The 27,600-nt window shown below is 40.6% G+C and overlaps 1 protein-coding gene across 1 annotated transcript in view; it reads right to left on the reverse strand.

Moving 5' to 3' along the window:
- Positions 1 to 27,600, reverse strand: part of DDX54 (DEAD-box helicase 54) — an 841,349-nt gene that overhangs the window by 612,399 nt on the left and 201,350 nt on the right. The window contains 2 exon segments of the mRNA XM_044068440.1: positions 18,277 to 18,398; positions 24,294 to 24,389. Of these exon segments, the coding sequence (XP_043924375.1) occupies positions 18,277 to 18,398; positions 24,294 to 24,389 (218 nt within the window).

A 27,600-nucleotide genomic window follows, 5' to 3' on the forward strand; every position in this document is an offset into this window, starting at 1 on the left:
CAGTTCCTGCTGTACTGTGACCTTGCACAACTACCTACTTTCGCTGTGCGATGTAGTTATGTTCAGCAAGGTGTTCTCTCTATGAACATCGACTTTTTGGCAAGTTGACATTCTAACATAACATATACCTGTTAAAAATAATGAAAGATTTATAGAAGTATTACAGATGAAAATGAAAGAGTGGATTAAAGGGAAAACCAAGAAAATCACAAACAGAAATACTTAAGGAAGACCTGATTATGACCATGTTAAAGGTAGATGAGGTTCAACAATTAATAGCAAAGACGGGAATAGATAAGATAAAAATGGTGATGTATAATCAAGTAACGGTGAAGTACACAGGAACAGATGGTACCAGAGTGGAAATCTGGAATTTAGGAAGGAATAAAGTTGTAAAGATCTGGAAAGCTTTGTTCAACAGTATGTTAAAAGGGGGGGGGGGTAACAATATCTTGGAAGAAAGCTGTGGTGACTATACTATCCAAACAGGGCAAAGACCTTGCAGAACCAGCTTCACATAGATCAGTTTTAAACCATGGTTATAAATTATGTCTATACTAGCCAAGGCAACGGCAAAGGTGTTAAAGTTGACAGACATGTATAAATATGGTTTTGTGGTGGACAGGCAAACATTTTAGACCATTAATGGAACAATAATGGGACAAAGGGAAGCACAGTGTAAGAAAAACTAAAGTTATATAGCAAGCATAAAGCTAGATCCATGCTGTCTTCTTTCATCCTCCTCAGCTGATGGGTTATCAAATCTGAAGCAGGCAGCTTTCAGACATTTGAAGCAAAGATTCAGGCTCCTCCCTCTACCCATAATTCTGTAACAAACTTCTTGTTGGAATACCTGACCAAAACCTAATGTCTGACAAGTATATAGCACAAGCCATATCCAAAGTCCATAAAAAATGTTTAATCCTATACCACTGCAAAAACTATCTAACCAAAGACACCAACATTATTATATCCAGAACTCACCTTCTCTCTACATTGGTCTATGCACCCCCTGTATTAACAAACCTTAAAACAGACCTACACAAATTGTCTATGTGCTATAATAAAATAGCTAGATTCACAACCAACTCTAATTTCCACTCCCACCACAGTCACTCACTAAAACAACTAAGATGGCTAGAACTCCCCCAACTAACTCCCCAACTTACTAAAGTATAACCAACTCACCATGGCTCATTACTTGCTGTACCACCCAAACAAGATTCCTGATATCTTGGGCTTACTCAACTTTTACAATTCTGCTTGCCAACTTAAGATCCATAAACAAAGCCCTTCTTGAAGTAGCTAGTGTAAACACAGTGCTGTAGAATCCCTAGACTCCTACACAGTTGCTAAAATGTGTAATTCTCTTCCACCAGATATCAGACTGCAAAGCTGCAGTCCCACCTTTAAAACCCAATTAAAAGCCCACCTCAGTCTCACCTGGCTATGTAACTATACTCACCATGGCTAGCCCTACTACCACCATTCACAGAAATCTTCCTCTGGCACTACTCAAAGGTCAAACACATAAAAAAAAACCTACCATAAACTATTTTAAAATGAATATATATAACTGTATATAGTATTACTGTGCCTTCTTACTCAAGTACATTACAATTTCTGCTTTACTACTGTAAACTCTACATATTGTACACTTCTGTAACTTCTCTTCATACTATGCCATAATATACTACTGTTTGCTCTATTTGTTTGCTCCATTAAATTTGCACTCCTCTCTGACTTTTGTATTTTTATCATGTGGAACTTTTGCATTTTGTATTTTTATGATAGTCATGTATATGGAATTTTTATCCTCAGGTCTCTACTGAAAACGGGCACCTGGCTGCCCAGTTATACCAACCCAGTAATCAAATATAAAATAAATAAATAATTCCCTTCCAACACAATACCTCAGATTGAGCTTGCCAAAAACCCGTAAGATATCATAACAGATGAGATCACAGAAATGGGAACCATACCTGACAAGGCCAAAGGGGGGCAATGAGGATCACTGTTGTCTTGCACCACATGACTTTCTAAAGGAACTCCAACTAAATGAAGTGAGCTATGGTAACCTACCCATACAGCTAAGGCTACTACAGCAGTGATCAATATGATGAATGTAGTACAATTATGTAAGCAAACTTAACATAACAGAAGATGTATGAATGATCCCTGCTGCAGTATTCCTTTCCTTCCTTCATACCCTTTGTTTTTTTGGTATGATTTATGCCAGGGTGGGGGTATTTTTTGGTTCTTCCTAGCACTGCTCTTTCAGGGCTCAGCCTCCTTTTCTTTGTTGACAGGACAGCTTTGAATGGTTTGCACCCAAACTTGTCTAAGTCAGCCCCATTCAAGTGGCCTAACAATTTAGACTCGCAAAAAGTGACCGGAAGCTTTGGAAACTGGCTTGCTGTTACATCCTTGGCAGGATACAACCCATAGTGCTGAGGCTACTGTAGCAGTGCTCAATACAATGAGCATCTGATGTTTGTTGAAGCAGGGTAATGATTCTTAACTCTGGAAGTTTGGCTATTTATAAACGTTATCCAAGTGACATCCAATATAATTCTATTGTGTGAAAAGGTGCCAGTTTGGACTTTTCCATCTTAAGTGTGATCCTTAGTTGGTTGCATAACTTGAGCAAGGAGTATCTGGCTTGTACTAGAAGATCTTTCGTGGAGGCAGTAATGAGAAAGTCATCCAAGTATGGGAACAAATGGAACCTTTGCAGCCTGAGGTAAGCTGCGACCACTGCCATGCATTTGGTGAACACCGGGGAGGACATCTTAAGACCAAAGGGCAGTGTCCCAAACTGAAAGTGACTGGCTCACAGCTGAAAGAGGAGGAGCTTCTCTGACTGCCTGGCTATTTTTATGTGATAGGTCCACCAAATATACCCGGTCATCCTTCCTCAGAAGAGGCAAAATAGACTGAACCATGACCATCCAAAATGTTGTCTCTTTCACATACTAGTTCAGGTGGCCAAGGTCCAATATAGGCCTGAGGTCCCAGGTCTTCAGAATCGAAAAGAATCTAGAGAAATTCTAGATCCTTGCTGGTCTGGTGGGACTTCCTGGATGACTTGCTTGCTTAGCATCTTCTTGATTTCTTGAACTGCTGACATCCTCTGTCAGGGTGGAACATCAGGAAATCTGCTTGAAGAATTTGGGCGTAGGGGAATAATGTAGTCTCTGGTAATTACCATCTGCACCCACGTGTCCTGGGAAATGGCCATCCTGGCTACAGGGGGTGCCGAGGCAAGAGTAGCTTAACTGCCTCCAGAGTGCAGCAGTAAGGCAAACCTTCAGGAGCATAAGAAAGGCTCGACAGTAAAGGGACCTTGAAATCCTTAGTTCTGCACAGATAATCTGTGATGCAAGGGAGATGTCCACTGCCCCCCATCCCCCCCCCCCCCGTGCTGGAAGCCAATCACCAAAGGTGTCATGGGTAAAACCCTGAGATTTACAGAACCAAAGCCAACTACCATTCCTTTCGGTTCTGGAGGAAAGTCCTTTGAGAGGTGGAGAAGCAGATACCAATAGCAAATAGGGTCTTGCCATCCTGTTTGCATCTGGATAGCATATCTTTGACCTTAGGTTTGAAGAGAGTGGACCCATCATAACAGGCATTTAAAAAGGATGTCTAAGTTCTCTGCAAAATCACAGAGCAGCATTCAGGTGTGGTGGCTGATAGCAAATTATTGTTGCTCAGAGGTGCACTCTGCAGCATTAGATAACAGACACATGGACATCTCTACAGTTTTACAGGATTATGCAGTTAAGGATTTTGAGAAAGACATGGAGAGCTCTTCAGTCAAGTCTCTCTGAAAACACATCAAGTGAGTGAAATAATTCAGCGCCCATAGTGCAAACTTTGCTAAAATGTAAACCCACTTTTCAAACCTGTCCAATACCCTCAACTCTCTGTTAGGGAGACAGAAGTACAGCTTTCCTCTAATACCTCTTTCTTTGTGGTTACTGCTACCACAACAGAATCTACAACAGGACCCTTGCTCCACTGTGACCTGTCTTTTGGGGAAATAGTTTTCAGGGGATTGGCTCCACTGCACCCGGTTCCTTCCAAGCCCTCAAAGAAACTAAATCAACAAATTTATTAGCATGGCAACCTGCAGGCAGTAGATGGGTCAGTTTCAAAGGCTTCAAGAAATTCTGACTCCTGGATAGAAGCACTGGTGGATCATGCCCAATATCTTAGTAATTCCACAATGTCTCCAAAGGATATGTCTTCCAGGGAGGGCCTAGGGCAACCCTCCCCTTTCTCAAAATAAGCATGTGCAGTGAGAGACTCCTGAGTGGAGTCCATATGCCTCCTTTTGCAAGAATGCTTCTAATGTACTTCTATGGTAAGAGGGTCTGGGGAAGACTCATAAGGCAACAGGGAGCCCACAATGTGAACTGTATTGAGACCAATTTTAGCTGACTGTTCCATGCTAACAGGAAGAGGAAGATGAAGCATAAAGATTTTAGCAGAGGATGTGATGATTGGGGAGAGATGGGCGAAGGTTGCCAGCCTAGTCAAATAGAATTTGATATATAATTCTGGCATTTGTAAACAAATATAAAATACAGGCATGTTTGAGTGTAAAGAATACCGTGAAATGCGGAACTGCAAAATATGTGACAACATTGCACTCTACTGGCCCAGTGAAGCATGTTGTACCCTTTCATGTTAGAATTCAGCTCCAGGGCAGGTGGATGAAGATTTCATGCCCATTGTTTTAAGGCTAAGGTTTATGACTACAATTTAGATGTGGACGGTGCTTTATTGCTCTGGTTTCTGCTAGTATATACATGTGAAATGTCTTGTATTGTTGCAAGTTTCTGAGGAGGTGTTAGATTGCTAAATAATGTAATTTGTGGCCTGAGAACTCAGACCAGGTATTAAGATGATGCAATATGAATACTGGGAAAGCCCAAGTGTCAAAAATGATGTAATTTTGTGAGGGCCTTAGAGACATGTTTGTTAGTAATGTTTAAATACTATTTCTCAGAAGAGACTAAAAAGCATTTTGACTTTGGATATCCAACTTACCAGCACTCTGCCTTATGCTCACATGTAAGTTTTAGTACTGTTACTTCTTGTAAGAATAGTTAAAGCTAGTAAAGATTAATTAGGTATTTTCCTTTGAAAACAGACCTGTCCTACTGTATTATTTTAAGCTTTTGTGTGATCTCTGAACTCAAGATATCTCTGTGGTGTAATAGTTTTGTCTTGTGTTTTAATTATTTATTATTAAATATTTTTAAAACCTTCTACCTGTGGCTGATTTGTGTAGAGATAAGCTCTAGAGTACATTGCATATTTATAGAGGTTATTGTAATAGGCCACTCTAAAGTAAGCCTTGACTGTTAGTCATACTACCATTGGATATTAATACTGCACAATAATAACTGGACACCCTTTTAAGGGCCTTTTAGTAGAGGATATTAACTGGCTGGTGGCAGTAATTACTACCGTATAGTCTGGGTAAAGGGGCACAGCTGGAGAATCTGTGTCAGCCTTTCCCAGGAGTGTCTGTGAAGTTGTATAAATACTTATGTCAAAGTGTGTGTGTGTTGTGTCAGCTACTTGGCAGGAACACAAAGCACTGGTTAGACAGAGAGGATACTGGAGGTTTTAGCTTGCCCAGTTAGGCTGAGACCTGGACCCTATAGCTGTGCCAGTGGGGAGTCTTATTGGGAACCTGGTGAGCAAGGGAGCAACCAGCCCCAGACTGACTGTGATCTCTGTGTGCACTTAAGGGAAATTGTACTTTACTGTGTGTATTAGTTATCCTATCCTTTCCTCTTCTAGGAGACAACCTCCCTGGTGTTAGTGGTGAGGATTGAGGCTCCTTGATTGCTGGGCCAGGGCACAGTCATCACAGAGGACATGATGGTTCAGAGCATGGTAAGGATATTGCTTCTCTACTCTTGGGAGGGAACTCTTTCAACACCCTCAAAAGCTGAAGCAAAAACAGGGCAGTCCTGTGGAATCTGAATAGCACAACTAAGGAATTTCCCAACAACCTATCAGGCTTGGCTCAGGCATACACCAGAGTCAAGTTGTTGAGAGCCAAAGCACCAAGAGTGAAGAGAAGGATCTGACAGTCAATCCTGACCCCCTGCCACTGGCCCAGACTTCTCAGCTCCAGGAACTCTTGAGATCCGATGTTGTCAGAGTCAAATGAGTAAGAGATATTGTTGGAGTTGAAAACTATCACACTATCAGCCCTGAACACAGGCAGTCCCTGAGAAGGGCTCAGACCAAGAGCAGTGGACCTGAAGGTTGGATCAATGAAGAAGCTACCTAAAGAGGAGGGATGGGGACAGTTCCCAACCCTCCAGCAATGGGAGGTTCAGGGAGGACGCCTATCTGAATCTGGGTCCTCAAAAACTTGATCATCCTGTTCACGTCTGCTTGTACAGGCTCCTTGAAGACCTAAAGACCTTAAGGAACAAGCCATCAATGGCAGCCTAAAGGACCTACAAAAAAGACATCTCCTGGAGAAAAGTGGAAATTGTCTGGCTTTAAGAACAAGACAAGGCAGCTGTATCAGAATTATCTCAGGTGATGGAGTCAAAAGCACCAGATAAGAAGGTCCCAAAGGGCTGGGAGATTTCTTTCTGATGGATGCTCTCATGGAGCTTATTCTTCAAAGATTTTTCCTTGGAAGACTCCTTTCCTTTATCCTTAGCTTTTGCTTCATCTCTCTTACTACCCCCCCCGGATTTGATAACCTATCAGCTCAGGTGGACAGAAGAGATGACAGATCACCATTAATGTTGGTGGGTCTTGATACAAAGAAAGCACTCAACAGATTCAGCTGGCATTTTATGAATAGGGCAATGGTAGCTGTTGTATTTCCTGACAAAATAAGGTGAATGAGGAGGACATATTATGATGGAAGCAAAAATAAAGGTAGGAGGATTCCTCGCAGAAGTCCTGCATCAGTTTGGTCAACAATGGAGAAGTGGTTTTGGTGTCTTTCACAGTTCTCAGAAAAATCCTCCTCATCTATGGCAAATGACTGGACTTGGAGATATAAACAGTGAAGCCTAAGTTGGTGAGGGTAGACACTGAGCATGCAACCACCTTCAGCATCACTGGTCACTACGGTGCTTGGATGAGGCAGTCATCTAGGTACTGTTAAATATGTGTCCCAGTTGCCGTCAAAGGAGTGAACACTGGGGTCAGACATTTCAATATAATAAATTTCTGAAAAAAGCCAAGCTACCACCCAAATGAAGGAAAGCAAGAGAGCTAATAGAAATGGGATATGGACAGAGTTGTTGGTATTGCCTGGGAGGTTCATGGGCAGAAGATCTGTCTTCATTTCCCTTACATTGTTACCACTACTGAAATGCCAGGCTCACTTTCTCTCAGAAGCCCTTTTTTTCTATATTGGTCAGCTTTAGTTTACTTTCTACAGAAAGGCCACAATTTATTTGGGTAATTCCTGTTATACTTAGCAATCAGTAAGACAAACCTTTACTTAACCAAGTACATTTTCCTCTTGGTGTCATAGGTTTCTAAACACGTGTAAGCGTGGGCTGAACTGGAAATCGAAAGAAAATACAGTACCAGATTATCTGGAAAAAAATCTTCATAATACTCCTCCACAAGGCAGGAAATTCTACAGAACCATCAAATTACAGGTCTATTGCCACATTACTGTCTTATCCAAGATACTGGAAAAACTTATACATAGATAAATATTAAACCACCTCTTACAGGCAAACCTAATTACACCCACACAGCACAGTTTCTGACCCTTGCAGAGTACTACCATTGCCCTCCTATCTTTCAAACACAACAATGACCAAGCCAGAGAAACTTATCAGCTTTATTCCTCAACCTATCCAAAGCATTTGATACTGTTTCTCATCCCATCCTCCTAAGCAAACTTTCCAGCCTTCCACACACTACCTCCTGGTTTAAAAGCTACCTCTCAAACAGACAGTCTGTCAGATGGCAAACATCCTTCCGCCCTTTCTGTCTTGAGACTGGGGTTCTCCAGGGCTCTATTTTGGGCCCCTTACTTTTTAATACATTTACAAATGACCTTCAGGTCTCCTGCCCCCACTCTACCTTAATACAGTATGCAGACGATTCCACAATTAACACCTCCGACAATATACAAAATCTTCACGCGGTCACTCAACAATCTCTGCGCCCAATAGAACAATGGCTAACTGAAAACAAACTGATTCTCAATCCCAAAAAAAGACCAAGCTTCGTTTCCTTCCAAAAATACCTCAATCCAGCTAAAGAAAACTTCACCATCTCATCCTTAGATAATACAATTATCACCGCTGACTCAAACACCATTGCTTGGACGTTACTATAGATGACTAATTAAAATTCGACCTACATATCTTAAACTTTATCAAAAAGTACAATCAAAAACAAGGTCTTCTATACCACAACAAATACATACCTAACAAATCTAGACCTATACTGGCTCAAAAAAAGAAGTTATTTTCTTACCATAACGTTCCATGTGAGTTGTTTATTTCACCTTTGTTCTTTACACGTGGTTCGGAGCCGATCCATCAGCTCCAAGTCAGCCGCTTTCCAAGCTCAAGATCTTTAGTTAGCTCGAGGCACAGTCCCTATCCCATGATCTCTCCTACCAACCCCAGATCTAGTTTTCTAAACCAGCAATTATAAACAATGTACAAAGTACATAACTATTTACAATAGCTAAACAATAATCTGGTTGGAAAGAAGGACATGAGCAAGACCAACCAGACCACCAGTCATACCTGTTCTTCCATAACCTGGAGGGGGAAGGTGGGAGGGAGTGTAAGAACAAAGGAGAGATAAACAACTCATATGGAACGTTATGGTAAGAACATAACTTCTTTATGTGAAGTTGCTCAATCTCGCTGTTTGTTCTTTACATGTGGGTAGCGTCCCAAGCACCCTAATCCTGGGCGGCTCATGGGAGTATATTCCGGAGAACGGTGGAACCAAATGAAGCCCTGTCCACTTTGTAATGAGTGATAAACGTATGAGGTTTGGACCAAGTAGCAGCTGCACAAATGGTGTCCCAAGGTAGATGGGCTGCGTGGGCTAAAGATGTAGAAACAGCCCTGGTAGAATGAGCTTTCTCCTCACATTCTAAAGGTTGTTTAGCTGAAGAATATGCAAGTTTTATACAGTCAGCAATCCGTTTGGACAATGTAACTTTGGATACCGACAAACCTTTCTTATTGTCTGCATAGGAGATGAATGGTTGATCAGATTTCCTAAATTCTTTTGTTCTGTCTAAGTAAAACCTCAACTGTCTGTGAACATCAAGCTTATGTAACATCTACTCCATTCTACTAGTATGATGTCTGAAAAAAGTAGGAAGGTCAATAGACTAGTTCAAATTTGCCTCGCAGTAGACCTTAGGAAGAAAGGTAGGATTCTTTCTTAAAGACACTCTGTCGGGTTGAAAGACTAGATACGGGGGCCTGATAGAAAGTGCTTGCAGAGAGCCGAAGTAATAGCCACTAGGAAAATTGTCTTCCAAGAAAGGAACTTCAAAGGACAAGATGATGCAGGCTCAAAAGATGGAAGAATGAGTTGAGATGGCACCAAATTCAGATTCCAGGGACTAACAAGATGTCTGATAGGTGGCCTAAGGTGATGAGTCCCTTTCAAAAAGGCTTTACATAATCTGTGTGACAATGTTTGAGCCACTGCATCCCACATGGAAGTTAGATATGGCAGCTAATTGAACCCTTATTGTAGAAGCTGCAGCACCATCATGAAAGAGCGAAGTCAAGAATTCCAGAATACTATAAATGGGGGCAACATAGGGATCAATACCATGCTGAGAAGCCCAGTGAACAAATTGCCTCCATTTGCTATTATAAAGTTTCCTGATGGAGACTTTAAGAGAGGAAACTAAAATATGTTGAACCTCTGGAGACAAATCATGTGACCTGGCAAGGTTGGGAAGTGGAGCAGCCAAGCTGTCAGTTTGAGGGAGACAAGAGAGGGGTGAAGAACTCCCGACGAATGAGTCTGAAGGTCTGGCACTGGGTCCAGAACCAAAGGTTCTTCCACTTGGTATTGCTGTAGGAAGGGGAACCATATCTGCCAAGGCCAAAATGGGGTTATTAGAATAACAGTCCTTCCCAGGCTTTTGGCTTTCTGTAAGAATCTGGGAATTAGCGGGAAGGCATATAGGAGACCCGAGGGCCAATCACGTACAAGTGAGTCCCTTGGGCTGTCCCCTGGTGGGGGGTACAGGGCGAAGTAGCTTCTGCATTTTGCATTCAGCGGGGATGCAAAAAAGTCGCAGCAAGGCTGGCCCCATCTGCGGAATATCCTTTCCGCCACTCGTTCTTTGATGGACCACTCGTGGGGCAACAGAAAGGCTCTGCTCAGTTTGTCCACAATCACGTTGGATGACCCGGGTATGTGCGTTGCTATCAGAAAGTGCCCGGTGGATACAGCCCACTCCAAAGTCTCAAGTCCTCTCGGCATAAGGGGTAAGACTTGGTTCCCCCTTGCTTGTTGATGTACCAGACTAAAGACATGTCTGTCTGAATTGCAATTGTCTCTCGAGGTAGAGAGTTGTGAAAGTCCAACGCTAGAAACACCGCTCTCAACTCTAAGACATTGATGTGAAAATGAGATTCCATGTCTGACCAAGTGCCTTGGACAGTTCTTCCCTGAAATAGCCCCCCCCAACCTATCAGGGAAGCATTCCTGGCCACTGTGGGAGGGGGAAGTGTAAATGGGCGACCTACAGTAACTTGGTGGCTGTTCAACCACCAAAGAGAGTAGATGCCTGATGGGAGCAGTGAGGAGCCAATCGTCCAGGTATGGATAAATCTGAATCCCCCCTGAAGCCTCAGGTGAGCCACTACCACTGCCATCACTTTGGTAAACACGCTGAGGGCTGTGGTGAGACCAAAGTGTAGGGTTCGAGAAGCGGATCCCGACGGCAGACAGTGTCTTCCCGTCCTTCTCACTCTGGACTAATGCCCCTGATGGTCTTACCAAAGACAGTAGAGCCATCATAAGGGGCATTGGCAAAGGATGCCTTCAAGGGTTCCGAAAATTGACATAATCTGAGCCAGGCGTAGCGCCTCATGGACACACCAGACCCAGCCGTCCTAGCCGCTCCTTCCGTAGCATGTGAAAGGAGTCACATGGACGTGTTGGAGACTGCTTTTAAAGTGGCCATCCACGCAGAGAACGAAGCCCTGTCCTCCTGCGACATGGACTTAGGGAGAGACTCCTCCAGCTCCTATAACAGGTCGCGTTGGAGTCTGGTGACATGGGTCAGGCATTTCAGTGCCCTAATGGAGAAGGTAGCTAAAGTGTACACCCACTTCCCTAGGCGGTCCAGCATCTGTGACTTACGGTCAGGAGGATGAACCAAGGAACTCTCCTGTGCCAGTTCTTTCTTTGTGGCTGCTGCTACCACCATAGCGTCTTCGGGTGAGTCCTTGTTCCATGCTAATCTGTCTGTGGGGGGGACTTAGGATTTTGTCGGGTCTTTTTGGAATTGGTTCCATGGTGTCTGGCTCCTTCCATGCCTGCGAGGTGACCAGATCCACCAAAGGATCTGCGGGAGGGGACACCCAGGAAGTAGATGGGCCCATGCCCAAAGCCTCCAGGAACACACACTCGTCAAAAGAAGGCTTGGGGGTAGACCAACCTCCCTGTTGGCGCAGGATTTCCATGATGTCCAAAGGAGACATCCTCGGGAGGTGACCTAGGGAAACCTTCTCCATCATCCAAGTTCTTATCCTCGGTGAGGGACTCGGGGGGGGGGGGGGGGGGGCAAGTGCCTCCTCTTGCACGTAGCTTGCGAGGCACCGCTCCGAAGGGGCTCTCTGGGGGAACTTGCAAGCCACTTGTTCCTCAGGGGGAACCGCCTGGGGCTCCTCGAGCATGGGCTGTCTCTCTGATAAAATGATGGGGACCATAGCAAGAGCCAAGGGGGTCTGGGTGGAGTCCAAGGGGGCAGCCAGGGGTCTCGATCCAGCAGAGATAACCCTTTCTACCACACTGAATGCCGAAGGAGAGCAAACCTCCTGAGAAACCAATAAGGAGGCCAGTCTCCCTGGATCCGACGAGAGAATCAGAGCCAGTCCAAAGTGGACGGAGCTCCGAGAGAGGGAACTTGGCCTGACAAAGGCGGAGTCGATGAAAAAAGTTAAACTCCCTCGGATCAGACACCCAAGCTCTGGCTCAGACAGCGGCTCGGATCTGAGCTGATAGGATCAGACACGCTCCAGACAGCTATCGGTATTTAGGAAGCACGTACCGTTGGCGCAGACCCCCTGACTAAAGTCATCCTCGAATCTGAATACTCCGAACCCGATGGACGGATAGCAGAAGGAGATATCGGCTGGAAAAAAAGGAAGTGAGCTCCCCTCTCCTCAGGGAGAGGGGGCTGGCAAGACCCCCATCTGGATCTGAGTACGGATGAACCTACATCATTTTATCCATATCAACCTCAGACAAAGACTGGGTGGACCTTGACAAGGCTATGGGGCACTGAGGCCCTGGAAGCTAAGTGTGTCTCCTCCGGCTCCGGGGAGAACTTCAGAGATCAGTGCCAAGGGGAGTCACGGATCCGTAAAGTTTTCACAGGTGAAGGGAGGTCCGGAGACCTCTTTCGTTTTTCCCCCGCCTTCGACTCTCTCTCCTTCTCTCTTGTCCCTTTTCCGCTCCACTTCCACAGGCTTTTGTACAGGAGGTTGAGTCCCAGCCTGGGAGGGAGGAGAAGCCAGGGGAAGAGAAGAAGGAGAGGAGGCCACAGCAGCTACAGTGACTGAAGCAGGAGACGAGGCAACAGTCTCTGAAGGGGGAAGAAGGCCTTTGAGGACCAACTTGGCCTTCCTATCTTTAATGGCGCGGGGGTTGAAGCCCACACAGATAGAGCAGTCCAGTCAGATGGGCCACGCCCAAGCACATAACACACAGAATGTGTCCATCCGCAGGGGATAATTTATGGCCACACTCAGTGCAACGTTTGAAAATAGGCTTATCAGCCATACTATCAACAGAAAGAAAAAAACTAACGAAAATGTTGTTTCTTTCTAACACACCCACTCACCACACTCTTGCACAGAAAACACTGAGGGGGGAGCAAAAATCCACACAGCTACTCAAACTAATCTAACTACCCTAAAACACTATAACTCGATGCACCAAGCGAGAGGAGGAGAAAGGAGAACCTATTCTATCACTACCTAACGATTTTTAAAGAAAAAGGATATGTAAAAAGTTTTTTACCCACTTGAAAAACTTGGAGCTCAAGAGATCACGATGCATAAGCTATTCGTGGCAAACGAGATCTGGGGATGGAAGGTAGTGGAGGTGTATTATAGGTAAGGGGAGGATCTTGGAGCCAATGCTAGTAAAGTTGTCAGCTCGGATCAGATATGGATCCGTATGCTACAGGTTGAAGACCAAATGAAGAAAACTACTTCAGATATACCTATTAATCTCCTTGTCCTCACCCTTTTAGTGTAATTTAGTCTCCCACATTTATTTTGTGCAAGAGTTTCAGAAAATGCTGAGATCACTGAAAGCAAGATTTTTTTAACAAATAAAGTATGCTTAGCAATTTACTTAAAAGTGTTCATTTAGAGTACTTTACAACTTAGCTGTTGTGATTTTTTCACCACATCTTACCAAAATCATGTGGGCAATTTCTTAATAAAAACTTCTTAAACTTTGTATTAAAGAATATGCTCATAAAATTCTATTGTAGCCTTCGCAGACATGGGGAAGGGTCCAAAAACTATACGCAGAGCTTCTCCCACGTGGTGTGGTGTACACATTAAAGTTAATGGATGTAGTTCCATGAACTCCCTATACTGACATCACAGATGGTAAAATTCTATGAACTTTTCTGTGATGTCATGTAAAGAATTGAATAGCCTATGAAAATTTTAATTTTAAAACCTGTGCTGTAAAACAGGCACAGATCAGACAAAAAGGCAGCACAGCACTGTAGGCACACATGCCAAAGTATACACACTAAGATCAAAACTGTGACTGGGCAGTTGGTGGATTAAAGGGTGGGGTAAAGGGTGTATCTTTTTATCCAGTTTTTGCGGACTGCAGCCGCCTTATTTCTACTTCCTTACTTCTATCTGAAAACATGATTTCAGTTCAAGACAGAGACAAAGCAATCCAGTCTAAACTTGTACTATGATAAAACAAGAGATGACAAAATCTTCTTTAAAAGGGGTTCACAGAATCGAAGTGCAGAAAAATTCTAGAGAAACAGCCAAAAGGAGTCACTGTTAGACACACAGGCAGCTGAGATATTTTACTGATCCATAGTAAAGACAGACAATCACTGAAAAGAAGTCACCAGAGACATCTGTTCAAAACCCATTTACACCAGACTCTGATAAGCACAAATTTCTTCAACAAGCATCCAAGTCAAGATAAAATCTGAAAATGTATCTATATGGGGATTTCTAAAAACAGCAGTAGATGATCCAAGAAAGAGTTCATCAGGGTGCAGAACATCTCAACCAATGGTCTTAAAACACCCAATACATTAACAGAAAAGGACACCATGAACTCACTCAAATATATGAAATCAGATAGACCACAGAGAAAGCCAGTTAGATGCACCAATTTCTCCAAACAACATCCTCATTTACTAATAAGGTCATTCTCAGACCAACATCCAATCCAAACTCCAGTCTGACTTACATGAGCTATGATAATGCCTCATAACCATAAGATGCTTCTCAACTCCTCAAAAACCTAACTATAACTTTCAGAACTCCACAGAAATTTCAACAAGCACCTGACTAATTATCTTTGACTTGCACAAAATTTCCACAGAAAGAGTTTCCACTTTCAAATACTTAAGATTACGGTCTTGATCAGTCACTAAATGTTTATTTCCAAACAGACAGAGTAGGAAAAAAATAAACTCCCTCGTCTTCTGGGACAAAGAGATTTTCCCTCTTCTATCCCAGACAGCTAGAGCAGCCATTGGCAAAAGAGTTCCTTTCTCAGCTTGAATATGGACTTTCCAATTTTTGCTTCTGCCTTCATGAAAACCACCACCACATTCCAGATTATCTCTAGTAGTATCTGCCAATTCATTTCAAACTCACCTGTCATCATATCTATCACCCTGGAAAAAGCAAAATGGATGCCCATAAAACAAAAATCTAACCTACTATTAGGATCCCAACTCTACAAAAGACTCCAGATATTTACTCCTGTTGTAACTAAACTTCATGAAAAAAAATGTGTGTACACGTCACACCTAGTCTCATTACCCCTAGAGCCAAACTCTACAGCACTACATATGAATTCCCCTCTTACGCACCAAATCATTGGCAAGCTATACCCATTAACCTAAAGAAAATTAACACCAGTGTGCAACTCAAAAAGCACTTCATTCATACAAGCCAAGAGATCCTGTTTCAACACAGGATGTATGAGTGAATGCACTATTCCCGATCTTCTTTCCAAGTCTCCTCCTCTCAGAGATTTAGTGAAAGGTTAACCTATTATAGAAACTAATGTACAAACCGTCCAACACAAACTGCTTGTTCACTAGTGCATATATGTGTACATTATTTTATGCAACTAGTCTAAACTACTCTGTTATTGCTTACATTTCTGCATGTCTGTGAAGTGTTCTGTATTTCTCCCAGTCTAAGCCTGAAACTGGTTAATACTGATCAGCACCCTATCCCAGTGAACCAATATAAATAAACAAAAATACAGTCACCACAACGGTCAAGTGCAGGATGTCAAGCAGATTAGAGTTTGAAAGTAAGGGGAAGCAGTCTGTGCCAAGCTTGATGTTGACCATCACACCAAAATCCTCTCCCAAGAGTGTGATCCTTCAACCAAGACTTAAGCTCCCATCAATAATTAAATATGCATTTGACACTAACCCTGAGCTGTGGATCATGTACAGCTCCTCCTCAAAACAGAACTGATCAATCTGAGGGGGGGGGGGGGCTGACATAAGAAACCTAAGCCTCATGCATTCCTTCATCAATAGCTCAGCAAGTCATGGATTTGCCTCTGATATGGGAAAAACAAAAGATGAGTATTCAAGTCTCTGGGCATCTATGTAAACATTTCATAGGTGTCCCCAGGGTTCTGCTCTTGGCATCCCCTATCTTCAGTATATATTTCTTGGCACAAAACCGGATATCGACAGACTATGGCTAGCCAAGTTTGTTTACTGCAAACTGGGAGCAGTTATCAAATCCTATTGTGGTATTCCAATTCTCCAGGAAGGCTAGACCAAACAAATGCTTGGTGTGCTGATCCTTGGCTTAGTCTCAATGGCACAAAAGGTAGCTTAAATCTGGCAGTCATCTGGTACTTAAGCACCCATGTTGACAACGGACTCTCCTTTGGGCCACCATGCATCTGTGTGGTGGTAAAAATCCTTCAAGCTTGCACATCTTATCTGTGATATCTTCTCAAGGTCCAAAGAAGTTAAAGTTCCACATGATTCCTCCCTTAATAGGCCTACCACTGAAAAATATGCCCTATTTGGCAGAAACCTTGTTAAGTACCTAAACCAGCTCAACAAACCTCAGTGTTTTATCAGCAAAAAGATCTGAGGTTTCTGCACCCTTAGCTATACTACTATGAAAAATATAAGCTCCATCACTCTACTCACTAGTGTAAAATGCCCCTAAGGAGGTCATCTCCATTTAGCCTTCTACGCTATGAAAGACATAGCCTGCTTTGAATTCCTTCATCTAAACAAAACTGGTGGTAAAGCAAGCACTCACTCTGGGGACCTAAACCTTAGAACACATGGAGTGACAGGTACCTAAACAGACCGATTCCCATTTCTGGAACAGGTTACCCTTGCATATCATACAAAGCACTTCCACAGCACCCTTTAAAACCCCTCCAGATGACTGAATGAGTCATCACAGATCTTCACCAGAAATGTGGGGAAAAATCTACTTAATGGAGGACATTAGCCTCCCACTGATACGAGAAGTGGGTGACCATCCAAACAGTCTCACTGACCAACCTGTGTCATAAAAATGCCACTCGAGGGGCTATTTTCTGAGATCAAAATAGATGGATCCAGGCCTGAGCCAAGAGATGGGTGGCTCAAGCACTCATGGATGCACCCCCTCAGATAGGAAGCTGTGGATTTATCTCACCCTGTCTCCGATCTGATAACAGCAGTGACATGCCATAAGCAGCTGAAATTCTTATTAACTGAAAAGATATGCCAATGCAGAAAGCTAAGAATGAGAAAGAGACAAAGCAGTTTAAGTTTCTCTCTAATACCAAAGCAACAAAGACCATTCTACATTATTATGTAGAATTCAGTGTTGTAACATGGAGAAAATACTTTCTGGACCTAAGAATGGTGACAGGACCGTAAATCACGCAGCCTCTCTGAGCTTATGACTTACTTAACTACTCCCCTTTCATAAAAATAAAACACTAGACAAAACAACACATAGCAATAAAAATGATTTCACATACTGATGCTAGATTGTCCCTGCATATCTCTGAAGTCCTGAATGCCACCTAGACCAGCCAGATGATCACAGGCTGACCAGTAACATGAGTGTTGGAGAAGCCAGTCAAGGTCTGTAGGAAGAGGTGGTCAATGTTGGCTTCTGCCTTGCAACAATGGAGGCAACTGTGGTCTGCTGCAAGACTTGACCATACTTTGTGCCAAAATTCAGGTATGCCTCTCAACGTCTATGCTCAAGAATTCTGTAAAATGTTAATATTGTTAGGGAGGGATCTAAGGCTCCAGTCCGGGAACTTTTTTTTAAATATTAGTCTGAATTTAACTGAAAAGTTACAGAACAAGCTTTGCACCAACATTCATTTTCTGAACAATAAGTATGAAACTCAAGCGATTAGCTAGAGTATCAATAAATTTACAAGGGACAGGGTAAAAATAAAAGTTAAAAATCAGTGACATTCTGCCAGTTCAGGACAGCTAACAGGTATGCATTCAGTCTGGGCATGTGTTCCGCTCTGCCAAACAACATGGGCTTCAAACAGCCATTAAGAAGAGCATGAAAGCATGCAAAGGTAGGAGTGCATCGGTACGGATACCAGTGAGGACTACAGTAGAAAAATCGCCATACATGTTTCACAACTTTCAGCCACCCCCCACCCCCACCCCACCAAGTGTCTACGAACATTAGAAAGAAGGGGAGAGAAGGCTAGGTGTTCACAAGAGAAAGGAAAATAATCCATATTGGTACGATTTTCCAAAATATATATTATACAGGCATCTAAATCAAATGCTACACATACCTGCACGGGCAAATTCGACAAGAAGTTTTGGTAAGGTTGCAGAGAAAAGCAGAGTTTGTCTATTGTCTGGCAACCTACGAATGATCTCTTCCAGCTGCTGTGCAAATCCCATCTCGAATAACCTATGGAGAAGAAGAAAGTAAAAGAGTGCAGCAGTCAACGTGTTCTAGAACAAAGTAGATAAAAACATCCATCAGAATGGTCTAAAAAATTAAGGGTCTTAATCTGTACATCAAACACGCTCAGCTCACTGCTTTAAAAAAAATGCATGCTCAAACTCAGGACAAAAAGGCATTGCAAAAAAGTTGACTATTCTATTGCATTCTAACAGATTATAGTTTTAAGCCTTCTTTTAGTAAATCCTATGAGCATCTGTGAACATGTTCCTTATGTATTTCTCATCAAGTTAGTTTTATTCTAAAAATGTTCCAATTCTAGTTAACGCCACTGAAAAAATGTCTCAAGATATTTTTTTTTCCTGATGTTATACATTAAAGAGCAAGCCACTTTCACTGTGTGCATTTGTGGGGAGTGCTTTTTTTCTGATAAAATCAAGTAGTTAACAGTACAGACTAAACTGTAAATGTGCCTATAACTGTTTTAAGTGGCATAGACTGTTCCCGGTCATTACTTACATGTATTACAAAGTTCTGTTCCCCAAACCAGTGGATTTATATTTTTTGTAAATTTCAGTAACTGGCTAGTATATGCACTGCCTGGATGCTAGGAAAAAAGAAATACAGAGGACCTGAAACAAAATCACCTACAAAAGGCGAGGAAAAAATAATGCCTGTGAAAAGTACTGCAGCTGTTTAGAAAAAGCAGTGCAAGCTCCAGACATGACTTGCAATAACCTAGAGGAAGGTATAAGACAACTGCACACAGATCTGAAACAAAACTCTGATGAAGTATATCAAATCAAACAACAAAAGGCAGGAAAAAAAATGGAAGAAGCTTTAAACGGATATTTAGACAAAGTGACAAAACTGCAAAAATCAGAGGTCAAAATGAAGAAAAGGCTGGCTGAATATGAGACTGCTCAAGAAGGGAAGTTTCAAAACATAACAGAATTACAGAACAGAGCACCTAGGGAAAACCTGACATTTTCTGCTGTACCAGAGAAGCTGGAAGGTACAGACTGTATTCATTTTAAGAAAGCACAAATAAGTAACTGGAGTGGTATTCCACAGCAGGAGTTTATTGTACATGCACCAAATCTGGCTATGAGAAAGCAACCTAGACCTTTAACAGTCAGGAAGTAATCATACCAGAAGGAGTCTATTCTGATAAAACTGTGGCAGAAAGATAAAGTACTAAAAGTGTGAAACAGCAGTGTTTCTGGAAAATGATTACTCATTCTACACCAGACAGAAGATGAGTAAATATATTCCATTATTCAGGGAATGTCAAGAGGCAGGCGTGAGACCCATCTATCTTCAAAATACTCTTCCCTTAAGGGACAATCATTTTTTGATGAAGTACATGCCAAGGAGGAAATACAAAAGTCTGCCCATCAAAAAGTGAGCTAAGAAACAGAAGGAGATTCTGTTTCTTGTTTTTCTGGTAATAACCATAGAGAGACTGTGCCAGTGAAACAATGTTTCAAATGAAAATGCTTGAGCAAAGGAAAAAAAGCATAGGAGTCAATTAGAAGAATAGAGAGTATGTTGAAAATGAAGCAGAGAGAGAATTTGGAAGATGGAAATGAACAGGAATAAAACTAGTAACTTGGAATTGACAAATGTGGGATTACAAACCAAGAATTATATTTATGAAACATAACAGAAGAAAATCTGGAAATATTGCAGTCTGTTAAACTTTTAGGGGAATCTAAGGCATATGCCCTACTTCATGCCATTAATGTTTGGAAAAATTCTTAGGAGAGGAGGAAGAAATTAAACTGCAAGTAAAACAAAATTTTCTCTTAATGGTACTGTTATTATATAACATGATTTTCTTTGCATGTTATAAAGTAAAGTTTTCTCAGTTATTGTTAAGCATAATCGGGGTACTAATGTAAACAGGTGCTCCTGTTTTTTTTCTTTCTTCCTTCTCGCTTTCTCCTTATTGATTTTTAAGGAATGTAGGCACTGCAATGTAAAAAAGATAACAAAAGTCTGGTTAAAAACAGCATGACAAGAAAAATTAGTGTGTTTTTTCTTATTCCTGCAATGACTGGATTAAGGCCCATAACTTCATTTAGTAACAAGTTTTAAGACAAAACAAGTAAATAAAAAATACTGAATATTATAAATTTTTTTTCTAGCAAATAAATGTATGCTTAGTAGTAATTCAGTATCTGGTCATCATGTCTCCAGGAGACAATCTGATGAAGACAAATGGCTAGGAGATGATGTTCTCTGAAAGCATTTGTTTACCCAGCTGAGAGAGCTACAAAGATAAAACAAAACCAGACAGCAATTAGTTGAAGCATAGGCTGCACACCAAGCGTCTTACCATGGATAACCTTTCTTTTAGGTTAATTTAAGTAAGAGTATGTGGCTGTCAGTTTGGAACATTTGATTTTATTAGGAGGGTAAAACTTCAATATTTAAAGATGTACATAGTTTGCGTTTTATTATTAACTTAATATGTTTTAGGGGAATACTGGTGGTGTGTGTGTCTTTTTTTAGTTTGGGGGCTTTCAATAAAACAAAAAAAGTTTTGTAAGATGTAACATACGCTCAAATGGATATGACAAAACTGTATAAAAGAACAAACCTGCCAAACAATGTATGCAAGTAACACAAAAGCTGGCACTAAACATTTAACAAAAAAGCTGTTATATTTAAAAGGTGAGAATAATGACTTTCATACAATGATGTTTTCTGTAATGTCTGCAAATGCCAATGGTCTCTCAGATAAATACAAAAAACAGTGTAGAAAACTATATAAAACAATGTAGACTGGAAATAGCTATGCTACAGGAAACGCACTTTGAAAGAACTGAACTTGGGATTTGATAAAGGTTTTTAGGATGGTTATTCAACAGAATACCTGGGACAAAGAGAGCACTTGTATTAACTGTAAGAGGAGCTCCAACAGTGATAGAAGATAAAAAATAACAATGGTAGATTTGTAGTACTAACGGGCTACTGGCAAGGGAGGAGAATTACAATGGCATGTATTTATATGCCACCTAAAGCTGCTATAATGGAGCTTAAGAAAATTCTGTAATAAATAATCAGCTTTCAGCAAGGAATACTTGTCGGGGCGGAAAGGAAAATATAACAAAGGATAGATTTTTGAAAAAAATTAAGAAAATATTTGGTATGGAAGGTGCGACTTCAGTACTAGGAGTTCAGACTGAATTTACATATTATTCCCCAAAATACAAAAACTGGGCTAGGCAACACAGAGTTTACATTTCACAGGAATGTGTGCATTTAATTGAAGATCTTGATACACACACGATAACTATTTCAGATTATGTGCCAATAATAACAAATAAAAATACAGGGTAATGAAATAAAAATGAAACACTTGCACTTTCCCACGTATTTGTTGAAAAGAGAGGAATTTAAGGAATAGGCAGTGGAAATTATTCAGGAGCTATGAGAGAAGATAGATATTTCTTCTGAAAAATACAGCTAGAGAGTGGGATAAAATTAAACTGGAGATTAAAAACACAGTGGAAATAAAAGAAAGGGAGGTATGGTTAAGAAGCTACAAGAATTATATAATAGAGGGACTTACAAATGTTAAAGCATTGCAAAATAGGGGGAATCTCACAGAACAAGAAGAGGAGCAACTGCAGAATGCTAAACAGAAAATAAGGGATTACCTAGATAATATGCATGCGTTTAGAAAGACTGCAGTTAAGCAACTTTTTTTTGATGATAACTCTAGAGCGTAAACACTTTTAGCACAACGGCTCAGGCAACAGAATGTAGAAAGGGCTGTTGTCAAGCTTAGGGAGCCTACAACAAGGAAGATGACAAGAGATCCTGTAGAAGTATTAGAAATATTTCAGAAATTCTATGAAAGTGTGTATAAAGCACAGAAATATGGAAATCAAGAAAAGATACAAATTGAAATGTTTATTTAAGAATTAATTATGCCAAGGTTAGAGGTAGATGAGGCTCAATTACTAACAGGATAGGAGGAGATGAGGGAGATGAGAGAAAAATGGTGATGCATAAGCAAGTTATAGGAAAGTCTCCAGGAATAAATGGTATTCCTGTATAAGTTTGGAAGATAGGAGGGGAAAAACTGATAGACAGTTTTGTTTAACAGCATTTTAAGAGGAAGAGAAGTACCAACATCCCGGAAGAAAACAGTGGTAGCTCTAATGCCTAAAGATGGTAAAGATTCATCAGATCCAGCTTCACACAGGCCCATTTCAATCCTAAACCATGACTATACAGTGTTTATGTCTATAATGGCTAAAAGAATGGCAAAAGTGATGCCAAAACTGATAGATATGGATTAATGTGGTTTTGTGGAGGGGAGGCATACATTTGACTACATTAACAGAACACTGATGATCCAGAGGGAAGCAGAATGTAAGAAAAGAAAATACCACTGTTGTTGGTGAGTCATAATGCAGAGAAAGCTGGTACTTTATGAGCAGGGCATTGGAAGCATTTGAATTCCCTGATAAAATTATAAGGTTGATTAGGAGGATATATGAGGGATTGGAAGTGACAAGTAAAGTGGGTGACGTCCTCTCTGACAACTTCTGCTTGAGCAGAGGAAGCGGTTGGGGTATCCTTTTCCCTTTGTTATTTGCATTATACTTAAAACCACTAGCAAAGAAAATAAGGGACTCAGAAATTCAAGGATATAATTGGTAAGGTAGTCAAGAAAAGATATGCAGGTACTTTAAACCTGATAAAACCAGAAAAGGACATTACAGTGTTGTGGAACATTTTGAGACAGTTTCAAAGCATTGTGGGATAGAAAATTAATGAAGCAAAAGGAATACAGTAGCGGTAAATTATGTAGCCATACAAAAACTGGTTCAGCAATATCCATATTTATTGGGACATGAGAAAATGAAATATTTAGGAGTATGGATTAAAAATTATTCCAGTGTGGCAGCTAAGGCTATGTGGAAAGACACTAAACAAAAGATAATACAAAAATTATTGTAAATTGGAAGCTTTATTGTATGGATATGGATAGTAAGATACAAGCAGTTAAAATGCTTTTAGTCCCTTTAAAATCTTATACACAGGTTAGGCATATTTTTATTAACCAGAGGAGAAGTTGTGGATAGCAATTAAAGAGCTGAAGGATTTTATCTGGGAGGGGAAGATAGCAAGAGTCAAGTGGAATAAGGTGATTCTTCCAACAGAACAAGTCAATCTTGGATTACCTGCTTTGAAAGGGAATTTTCAGAGCTACACAGTTAAGGCTCCTATACATAGCACAAGCAGAAACCTTTAATTCTAAGTGGAAAGTGATGATAATGAAACGGGGAGAAGCTCAAACAAGGAGAGACTGCAGTTTTGGATGCAGACCTTTAAGAATAAATATAATCATGCAGAAGTATCATATTCATAAAGTAGCAGACAGTATTCTAAGAACAAAGCCAACACGAGAGAATGGAGAAAGGAGATTCTGCCGATAGGGATGACTGCAAACAGGGATACAGACAATAGGCAAGAGGGGGCTGGAATTTATTAGAGAAAACTGTCAAAGGAAACAAGGTACTCTAGAGAGAGAAAGGTAAAAGAATGGGAGGATGCCAAGAACTTATTTGGACTGCACATTAGAGACTGCCTTTCTCATCAAGGATTGATATCAGAGAATAGGCTCAAGGGCTAGGTACTCACTTCTAGTGTGTTGTATGGTGTTTTGACAATTGCTGAATATGGGAACTTCAGCAAAAAAAAAAAAAGTGAATTATGAAAGGAAGAAAGCATATTCTCAACTGCAGATCCACAGAGAAGGATCCTAAATGCCCAATCTCAAAATTTCTACAATATGAGAATCAGGAGGAGGATACATTCACCATGCAGGATATTTCCCAATTAGTATGCAATGCATTAGCAATACTGTTTTTAGCTAACCTGTCTGCTTCATCAAACACCACATACTCCACGCTGTTGAGCTTCAAATTCATCTCCATCACCACATGCATAAGTCGACCAGGCGTACCAATGATTCTGTGCAAAACAGAGAAATCAAGTTAATAACTTTGAAAAAAAATCACTGTTCAGTTACAGCACATGCAAGAACATGAAGTATAACTGATGCTCAAACTCTGCAATATTTAACTAATACTGAAACATTTACTACACAGGTGTGGAGTTGTGAGGTTTATTTTGAATTTATGTTCATAAAAAAAAAATTAGCTTGCAAACTCCACACTAACTCTACTTCACAGATATGGGATGCAGAGAAATCCAGTGAAATCTTAACTGGTGCAGAAAGCAATAAAAAATAAATGATGTAAAATATTACTTCTCAAATTTCCAACTGCATGGAGCACAGTGAATTACATAAAAAAGGCAGACAAGTTGTCCCATTTTCAGTAAAAAGCAACACAGAAAAGGATTAAAAGCACTGTAAAATCCTTGAGACTCTTTGGATGGGTCATTCCAAAATGAAGAGCAAACATTCCCAGAAATCAACAATTAAACCAGCAAATAACAGACAATATTAATCACGTCATTTACACAACTACCTGATGCATATGTAACAAGAAGCTTGTATGTAACAGCTGTACACACAAAAAAACATTCTGCTGAATAAACATTATCTGTACAACAGTTTAATTATTTTTAACAGTTAACTATTAAAGTAAATTCGTCAGTTTAGGTAAAAACTTAAATTTTTAACAAGCCGAATCAAATGCAATGCCTCACCCTCACAAGTGGACGCAACTATCAAAACCCATTGTTTAATAAATATCTTTCATTTATTACATTTCAACAAACATGCATGTGCATTCCAGTCCTATCGCTAAAAACTATGTAGTGACTGGTGCACCATCATTAAACTTATCACACAATTTTAATGAAGACAGTCATTTCAACCACAGTCCAGATGTAATTCCTCATTAAAAGGTTAATTCACCAAGTTCAATTAACCCTTGACACTAGACATCATTTTGAAAATAAACATACATCTTTACACCCTTAAATGCAACATAAATTAAATGCTCCTTGTCTGGTTGGCAACTAACATTCCTCATCCATCAAACTAGCCCATTTTCAACTTTCAGAAGGCATTTGATTTTGTCTCAGTATTTGTATCTAAGCCACCAGTACTCAGTTTTATCTCACCAGTGTCCTTTCATTATTTTTTCACATTACTTCTCACATTTGTTCACCAGTCATGGGGATCGTCAGTTCATTTGCCTGTTGCATTATCTTTAGCATCATTGTATGCAAACATTCCTGCATTTCCTTCTCAAACTCCACCCATTTAGTCTCTGCAGTACTTAAAAGAAAAGTACCTCAGAACTAAAAAAAAAAAAAAAAGTTTTTTCACTTTGTTTTCTGAGCTATTTTAACACCTCAAAATCACTCTGACTGCTTCTTATATAATTTCAATAGGTTTGTCTGCAAAATGGCTGCCAATGGGGCTTGACATATCAACATGATCTTGTTTTTCTTCAAGCTTTTCTCTTTCCTATAATCTATTTCAAGTCTGCTTTATAGGAGTCATGCTAGACATAAGGAAGTAGTGATGTATTCCCATGCCACTGACATATGAGATTAGTGTCAACCTTCTGTAACAGGACTGCTTCTTTTATTTCTTGAATGGCCAATATTTGTGAGCCTCACAGCTTGTTTTACAGTATAAGGAGTTATACAGCTGCAATCAACAATTAGCTAAACTGCAGGCCTTTCTTCAAAGTATCTTTTTGTAGTTCAAGATAAACTGACAGTCTCTTCTCCCCAATAATTTTACCTCAGGTGTCAAAGCCATCACTGCTCGGAGGGATCCTTGCAGTTTCATGTACAAGTGACTGCTACTGGAAAGAAAAGGATTTGAAGGCAATTCTGTTCTCCTGTGCCAACAGTAGAAATATTTTTATTTACATTCAGTCATTCATTTACTGATATAGCTAGATGGAAATCTGAAGTACTTTTAACTATTTCTTAATGTTTCAATGAAAGGGCATACTGCACATGTAAGCTACAGTAAATGCAGCTGTACATCACAGATGCTGCCAATTGTTACACTTCTTTTTCATGCACTCTACCTGTACAAGGACTGACTCAGTCAGTGAAACTGTCTCTTCCAAGGATCTGTGTACCAGATATGCATCCTCGTCTGGAAGGATGTCACAAGAAAGCACTTCATCAACAGTACCAGGGCACTTAGTTGATATAGTTGCCCACCTGTCTCACTTCCTGCAGAGAAGTCATGATTTGGGCAGTTCTGTCTGTGGCGGGCAGGCATGAAATGATAAATCTGTTAATACTATTCAAGAATTACTTTTCTCTAACTGTTACAAACATCTCTGATACTACATTTAAGTGATCTTAAAATGTAAAGTAATATAGACAACAAGCATTTAAAAGTTTAAAGCTTAGCATTTCAGTACCATGATGCTGCTTATATAAATTTGTTGAAAGAGGTGAAACTGCCTTTGAACCACTGACTAATCTAATTGCTCTGTTTTGATAGAAAAGGAAAGGCTACATTGGAAGCAACTGTGAATCAGTGCAAGTTCTCATCCTCTCTGCAACAGAGAGACAGTGGAAAAAATTTTCACACCTCTCGGACTTCTTTTTACAGCTGCTGCTGAGCTCCTGATATCAGCAGGACTCACCCATGTAAGACCGTCAGCAGTACCGGACTACAGACTTCTCTGTCTGTGGTATGTCATGCAGGCATGGACAAATTCCTCTACAAATTGCCTACACAATACTAGAACCATACTGCAGGGAGAAAAAACTTAAGAGTGGAGTTAAACTGTATGAGAAGGTGGACTTTTCCTTTAAGCTCTAGTAATAATTCTTAATCTCCACATCTGCTATGAAAGCTCTGACTAAACCATTCCCATCAAAGGGTGCAACGAAGCTAAGATTCATTCCAACCATTGTGGTCAGTCTCTCCATAAGTTCTTTTTGCTACTTCACAAAAAATATTAAAAAAAGTATCCTCGACAAACTCATTAAAAAATATATATATTTCTTGTTTAAAATGCTCATCTTTCACTCAGTCCCCCTTTACTTTACCTTGAACTGTTAGCTTGTGCCAGTATCTGTCTGACTTTTCAAACCCCCCAGTCTGTCCCATTTAGCCTTAAGGGTGTCTTTAGTTTCTTTTGTAAATGTTAGCAGTACATTAATTTTTTTTTCTTTTGCCACCTCCCTTCTGACCTCTTCCTGTTTGTCAAGCATGGACTGTGAATGAGTA

Source organism: Protopterus annectens, chromosome 4.part0 (genome assembly GCF_019279795.1).
Source record: "Protopterus annectens isolate FY-2018-M chromosome 4.part0, PAN1.0, whole genome shotgun sequence".
Classification (NCBI taxonomy): Eukaryota; Metazoa; Chordata; order Ceratodontiformes; family Protopteridae; genus Protopterus; species Protopterus annectens.